Here is a 7,544-nt window from a genome sequence, read left to right as displayed (position 1 = left end):
AGAGGGAGAGAGGGGGGGGCAGGGGAGGGAGAGGGAGAAGATGGAGCGGGGGAGAGAGAGGGAGCGGGGTGGGGTGGGGAGGGGGGAGGGGAGCTCTGCAGAGAAGCGCTGCCTAGGACACAGATGACTGAGCAACGTTATAGTATCTATGCCGAGAGGCCTGCCCTATTCTTCTCAAACCGGTAGACATCTCCTTTCTCTCCTGCTCTCTCCTTCTCACACCGGTACACATCCCCCTTCTCTCCTGCTCCTGGGGGGGGGGGGGAGTAGGGGGGGGGGGGTGTGCTTTACCTCCCCAGACAGCCCCAGTCTCTCCTCAACGTATAGAACTGTGGAAATTTCCATCGTTGAGAGCAACTCCGTCGTTCCGTTGGCGACGTTTCGATCAGCGGCGCAATTTTGAGCCGCCTTTCGCCGGATGTGTTCCGCTCGTTGCCGTGTGATTCACGTAGCGTTTGGCGAGATGGTTGGTTCGTTGTGCCGAGAGGCTGTGTGCTAATCAACAGCCATTGTATCTGAGGGAGCTCTTACTGGGCGTGGGCAACAACTCGCCTTTATAAACCAAACGCTCTCTCTCACTCTCTCTCTCTCTCTGTCTCTCTGTCTCTCTGTCTCTCTGTCTCTCTGTCTCTCTGTCTCTCACTCTCTCTCTCTCTGTCTCTCTGTCTCTCCAGGCGTCTCGACGAGCGCTGCACCTGTCGGTGTGTCAGCCACGACGAGGTTGCGGAGCATAAATGAACTCATTTCCTGGGGTGGAAAACATAGCAATCAGGGAAGGAGGAAGTGCAGGGTGGCAGATGGAGGGAGCGTGTGTGTGTGTGTGTTTGTGTGTGTGTGTGTGTGTGTGTGGAGGGAGCTAATCATTGTTGTGAAATAGAGATGACCCCTCACCATCTCTAGGGTGCCAATGTACCGTCTGTCTGCCTATGCCAACCCAAGCAGCCACTCTCTCTCACTCTCTTTCTCACTCTCTCTCTGTCCTCTCTTCCTCACTCATCCTCTCTCTTCCCTTCTTCCTTTCTCTCTGTCTCGTTCTCTTTTACTCTCTCCTGTCCTCTTTTTGTCCTCCATTTCTCCATTTTTATCCTCTACTCTGTTCTGTGCATAGTTGACATCCTGATCTACACTGTTTTTACAAAGTCTGGTACCCTCACTTATTCCTTCAGTCTTTCTCTTACCCGCTCTCTCTCTCTCTCACACACACACACACACACACACACACACTGCAGAGTTTCGGGGCTGAAGCCATTTCTAAAATCAATAGAGTTTGTTGTGATTATAATCTAATATCTTAAAACGGGGCCTCAGTGATGGACTATCATCCATCCAGTTGATATCATCCTTCCTCTATCATCCAAACTGGATCACACAAGAGCAAAGTGTCCTCAAGAAGGTCAAAATACAATTTCTGGATGCATGTTAGATATTATTATATATATATTTTTTTTCGTATTGTTGTTTCATTTCTTATCAAGCCATACTTCTTCTCGGTATTGTTTCCAAACTGATCAGTATGTTCAGACCGTGAAACTTCTCTCCACCTTTACTCCACCTTTACTGCACCTTTACTGCACCTTTACTGCACCCTGCTGAACCTGCACACTGTGTTCCATCTCTTCTGTCTGCTACAGGAAGGAGGATACAGGTGTGAACATGCATCCTTCATCCAGAACATTCATCTAATGTATGCAAATGAGCGATCTGTGCTTAATGAAGGTCTCATTAATCACTGTAACGATGGTCTGTTTTAACCACGCTAACTGCGCTCACACAAACACACACACATGGGCGCACACACACAAATACGTTTCACGGCGAGCAACCGCAACAACTGCATTGCTTGAAAATGATCGTGTGACGGTCGTTACTGTGATTACACGTACGTGACGTGTTCGGATATTTGAATCATATTGCTCATTCCAGTCATATTGTCCAACAGAATGAACAGACTGAGTCATTCTGCTCACTCACTCACTCATACTGTATGAAAAGAATCAATCACATCAAAACTGCATCTAATTCACTTCGATTAAAAGTAATGACAATATAAAAAAACAAGATTCACTTTTCCAAACATTCCACATCCAACCTCTCGCCACCTCCGCCCCCCTCTCCACCCCCACCCCCACCCCCCCACCCCGCCCCGCCCCACACACACACACACACACACACACACACACACACACACACACACACACACACACCCCAACAACGGCAGCCCTTTTCTCCCTACTGTCAGCATGACAGGGATTTCTACGGCGTTCCGGAAGGCTCCGGGGTGGGGATCTGAGCCAGTTTGACGGGGAGCCCAAACCAACGAGAGACCGGTACAGATTAGACACCCACAGTTTCATGTCAATTTAATACACCGAGGAGAGTTGAGGATTTACTCCCAGCGCTGCTGAATCTCTCCTCATAGGGAAAAACGGTCTGTCAGTGGTAACCTTTCCCTGAACTGAACAATACTGTACCCATATACATCATAAACAAGAGACACGCACAAACACACACCATTACACACACACTCACAAACACACACTGCTACACACACACGCACACTGCAGCAAGATAAAAACACTTGAATGAGCACATTTGTTTCACGTATGAGCGAAGCAACGTAAACATTCTGCTGTCTTTGAAGAAAATCCGATATTGAATTGTGTTCTATGGACCTAATCTTGATCACCCTCTATTTGGTTTCTTGATATGTTCCTACTAGCTTCCCGTCACTGAACATTGTGCTTATGGAAGAATTAATGCACTACGACCGACATTTATAAAATTGTAACAATAAATGTGAGACACTCCCAGTAATTAAGGGTGAAAACCTTTCCTTGTTTACCCTTCAATCAATTCTAACATCCGTGTATTGCGAAAGAAATGTAAATGTTATTTTTTTTTTGTGTGTGAACATTGTTAAACGTAAGCTTACAGTGTATCTTGTTAATGCCCTTACAGAACAGTGTTTGAACTGTCTGCTCCAGAGGATACAACGTTGTTGCGGTCGGTAGCAAACTGCGCATACAGTGAGGCTAGCACTTCTAATGCAAACATATCACCTACACACACAAACACGCACACACACACTGCCTCTGTAGCACCCAAGGTAACCGACTGACAGACAGGGTAGAATAGGCGGATGTAATTGAGCACACACAAGCATGTAAATAACTGCTAATACAATTCCTGGGTATACGGTCATGATCCTGCATCGATTTGTTTTCTGCCTCCCCTCTCTCTCTCTCTCTCTCTCTCTCTCTCTCTCTCTCTCTCCCTCTCCCTCTGTCTCTCTCCCTCTCTCTCTCTCTCTCTCTCTCTCTCTCTCTCTCTCTCTCTCTCTCTCTCTCTCTCTCTCTCTCTCTCTCTCTCTCCCTCCTTCGACTCTCTCTAGTCCTCTCTATTAGCTTAGTTTGTCTGAGCCGATGGAGGTGTTAGGATCCGTCTGTGCTCTTACCAGACGCGGCCTGCCTCCGGCCAGGGCTGGAGGGAGCTGGCGGGGGGGAGAGCGGCGAGTGTGTGTGAGACACGGAGCCGGCGCCAGTGGGGCCCAGTCCCCATAGCTGACTGGAGCGCGACATCATCTTCAGATGCTGCTACCAGAATACACATGCTCACACACGGACACGGGGGGGGGAGAGGGGGGAGAGGCGGGGAGAGGCGGGGAGGGAGGCAGAAGGCAGAAAGGACAGAGACAGAATGGTAAAGGGCAAAAGAGGGAGTGAGGGGGGACGAGAGGAAGGATAGAGAATGAGGAACGAGGAGTGGGGGAATCACAGAATGCTACGGCCTCACACAAACTAAGGCTCATATATAAACACACACATTTAGCTTTTGATGGGTTATGTCACAAGAAGGCTCGATGACTGAAGCCATGTTGCTGTAGGCAGTACAAGGAGCAGCACAATGGGTGTCACGCTGAAACTGCTTGCCTGCCTGCTACCCTCCTACTCTTTACTGCAAGCCAATATCCTTCTTTTCCGCTACACCCTCCATCTATCCCCCCATCCATCCTTCCTTCTGTATGCTCATCCATCCTGCTGGGCTAATATGGTTTGTCTTGATTGCTTAATAATCTGTCTTGTGTCTAAAAACGTGGGCACAGAAGTGAGTGTACACACACACACACAGTAACACGGAACACGGAATGGTTGGCAGCAGACACACACAGGTGAGGCGTGAAGGAATATTCAAATCCAGGTTTACCTCATTACTCAACAAAGCAGCATTGAGCGTCCGGCTTATTTCAAACATCTTGGGAGTCGGGGGTTTGTTCTGTCGTCCTCTTGCTGGTCTTCTGTGGCTTGCCCTTCAGGGCTTTTCTCTGGCTCTCTACCGCAAACGGGAGTCAGTCCCGGGAAGGAGCGGAAAAGAAAATAAAAGAAAAAATGTATAAAAAAAAAAAAAAAAAAAAAAAAAGGAAAATTGGACAAGGGGGAGAAATCCTCTATTAATTGGGTTTGGTTCTGGTGTCAGCTGTGCGTGTTCCTTCCCGAAGGCTGGTACGCTAACCCACTGATGCTGCGGCTGTAACCAGGATCTCGGCACACACAGGAAGAGTCAATATGTTGCTGTTTTTTTTTTCCTTTTTTTATCTCCCCAGAGTCAGCACATTAAAACAGGCATGCAGAGAGAGCTGGTCTCCTTATCGGTCACCCGCACACTGGCTCACACAAAACGCTCCGATCCGCACCCTGCTCGTCCACAGATTAGCCTGTCCCAAAACATAGCTCTTAGTTTAAACTCCCTCCCTCTCTCGCTTTACCCCTTCTCCTTCGCTCTCTCTCTCTCCTTCATTCCTTCCCCTTCTGTGACGCTCTCTCTCTCTCCCTGCTCTCTCCTGCTCACGCGCTGATGCAGGCGCTTACAATTCACCGTGCGGCCACAAGGTGGGAAGACAGCTCCAGCCGTCGCCTCTTCTCCTCCTCCTCCCTCTTTCCTCCCCCTTCCCCGCCTCCCACCTTCCTCCCCACCTCTGTATTTCCTCCCCCCTCCCCTCCTCCCACCTTCCTCCCCACGTCTGTATTTCCTCCCCCCTCCCCTCCTCCCACCTTCCTCCCCCTCCTCTTTCTTTCCTTCCCCTCCTCCCATCTTCCTCCCTCCTCCCATCTTCCTCCCTGTCTCTCCTCCTCTTCCTCTGTCAGGAAAGAAAACAAGGTCAAGGCTCCTGTTCCCCTCCTCTGTTGCAGTGACATCTACCCACCCTTCCATGGAGGAAAAAAACGACACATCACTGTAAGGGTACAGAGCAGGATGGAGGCAGGATCCTCAGAGGTCATGGGTTCTATTCCCACAGAGGTTTCACTCTGAAATAGGTTGGTGTTTCTCGAAAGCAGCCGAGGATTGCAGAGCTGAGTGGGATGCTTCACCCTATTAGGAGCATGATCTGAAATGACTAATGGTCAATTAGTGCCAGAACTTTCCTGTCCTGTGCCACTCCTCTCTGCACATGGCCATGGAATAAACACTGCACTCGATAGGGTCTTTTTCCAGGCCTGAAGTGTGTTTGAATCATCTTCAGCAAACAGAAGTGATTCACCCAGTGTGTTGCTGGCTCTGCATATGCTGGGTGGCTGGTCGCTGTCCCCTGTGGCCTGACTGTGCTTTTCCCCTACCCTGGTTCCAGGACGAGAGGCTGGGACGCTAATAGCAGTCTATTGACACTAGACCATCTGTCTGGGTGGACTGAAGCCAGAGGCGAGGAGGAAGGGAGAGGGTGAGAGAGGGGTGAGGGGGTGAGAGAGGGGGGAAGGGGGAGGGTGAGAGGGTGAGAGAGGGGGGGAGGGGCGGAGTGAGAAATGTCTGAGGGGGGGAGTGTGAGGGTGATAGTGGGTGAAGGGATTCAGAGTGGGAGGGGTGGAGGGTGGACAACTGGGGGAAGGAGGAGGAAGTGGACCGGGGGGAAAGTGTAGAGAAGAGAGGAGGAGGGGGAGATGGGGAGATGGGAGGAGGGGGAGATGGGAGGAGGAGGAGAGGGAGATGGGAGGAGCCCCGTCCTCAGTTCCAGGTCCAGTATCTCTCCTGGGGGGGGACGGGCTGCCTCTCAGTCTCTCTGACCCGCTTGTTCCTGGTTGCTGTCGCCATAGTGATTCTCTGTGTCATACTGTAGGACGCCTCTTACTTCCCACATTCTGATTCTGCATGACTTCGCCTCGGCCATCAATGGGGGCGTTTGCCTGTCCACACACTCACAAACCCACACATACACACAAAAAAACACGAAGACCATTATGAGTCTCCACATGCCAGAACACAATAGATGTTTTCTGAAATGACTGGAATTTTTTTAAGAACAAACAAAACTTACATCTTCAACATCTTTTCAAGAGCAGCTAAAAGGAGAGTTTGAACACATAGCTGCCATTTAGACGCGTCCTCCTCCCTCAGGCCTCTGCTCAGATCTGCTCACAGCTAAGAGGTATGTCCTCAAATCATCACCGCTAACAATGTACACTAAAAATAGGCCTAGATTATGAAGCTGAGTACAAGCTCTGTGTTTAACCATGACAGTGACATGTGCTTGTGCGGAAGTCGTATGTGCAGAATTTAACAGAGGTCAGGATTGTTTTGATACGGAAAAGAAATATTGAATCTCTGGAGAGGCAATTAAAATGTGAGGTTGTTGATTGATGTGTTCATTAAGTCATGTGTACGGCGCTCAGACCTGGAGAGCAGGATGTTTCCTAGTCGAGAAAAACAGAATGGATGGTGATGGATGGGGGTGGTGGGTGGAGGGGTGGGTGGGGTAGTGGGTGGAGGTGTGGATGGGGTAGTGGGTGGAGGGGTGGATAAGGTAGTGGATGGAGGGGTGGATGGGGTAGTGGGTGGAGGTGTGGGTGTAGGTGTGGATGGAGGTGTGGATGGGGTAGTGGATGGGGTAGTGGGTGGAGGTGAGGATGGGGTAGTGGATGGAGGGGTGGATGGGGTAGTGGGTGGGGTAGTGGATGGAGGGGTGGATGGGGTAGTGGATGGAGGTGAGGATGGGGTAGTGGGTGGAGGGGTGGATGGGGTAGTGGATGGAGGGGTGGATGGGGTAGTGGGTGGAAGTGAGGATGGGGTAGTGGATGGAGGGGTGGATGGGGTAGTGGGTGGAGGGGTGGATGGGGTAGTGGATGGAGGGGTGGATGGGGTAGTGGATGGAGGGGTGGATGGGGTAGTGGATGGGGTAGTGGATGGAGGTGTGGATGGAGGTGTGGATGGGGTAGTGGGTGGAGGGGTGGATGGGGTAGTGGGTGGAGGGGTGGATGGGGTAGTGGATGGAGGGGTGGATGGGGTAGTGGATGGAGGGTTAGATGGGGTAGTGGGTGGTTGTTAGAGACCCTGACACTGGCACAAGCAAGAGCACAAACTATAACTGAACTTGTCTTTTTTGCTTTGTTAAGTAAAATAGAGTAAAATAGTACTTCACTTCGAATAGAATAAAATACGCTAATTTATTCTAATAGAACATAACAGAACCATATTTTCCAGATATAGATTATGAAATGAGACTTCACTTCGAATAGAATAAAACAGAATAGAAAAACATGAATTTAATCGAATAAAAC

General features: G+C 50.0%; 1 protein-coding gene across 5 annotated transcripts in view; it reads right to left on the bottom strand.

Annotated features, from left to right (window-relative positions):
* Positions 1 to 4,774, bottom strand: part of elavl4 (ELAV like neuron-specific RNA binding protein 4) — a 46,530-nt gene extending 41,756 nt beyond the window's left edge. For 2 of the 5 annotated variants that reach the window (XM_062450903.1, XM_062450906.1), the window contains exon 1: positions 4,204 to 4,773. In XM_062450903.1, the coding sequence (XP_062306887.1) occupies positions 4,204 to 4,251 (48 nt within the window). In that variant the 5' untranslated portion in view covers positions 4,252 to 4,773. Of the gene's footprint in view, positions 1 to 3,454; positions 3,591 to 4,203 lie in introns of all 5 variants that reach the window. The other 3 variants (XM_062450904.1, XM_062450908.1, XM_062450909.1) reach the window with 2 other exon arrangements.
* Between the last annotated feature and the right edge of the window lie 2,770 nt (positions 4,775 to 7,544).

Source organism: Osmerus eperlanus, chromosome 24 (genome assembly GCF_963692335.1).
Source record: "Osmerus eperlanus chromosome 24, fOsmEpe2.1, whole genome shotgun sequence".
NCBI classification, from domain to species: Eukaryota; Metazoa; Chordata; class Actinopteri; order Osmeriformes; family Osmeridae; genus Osmerus; species Osmerus eperlanus.
Note: the sequence above shows the minus strand (reverse complement) of the source record. Positions and strands in the feature narration are given on the sequence as shown.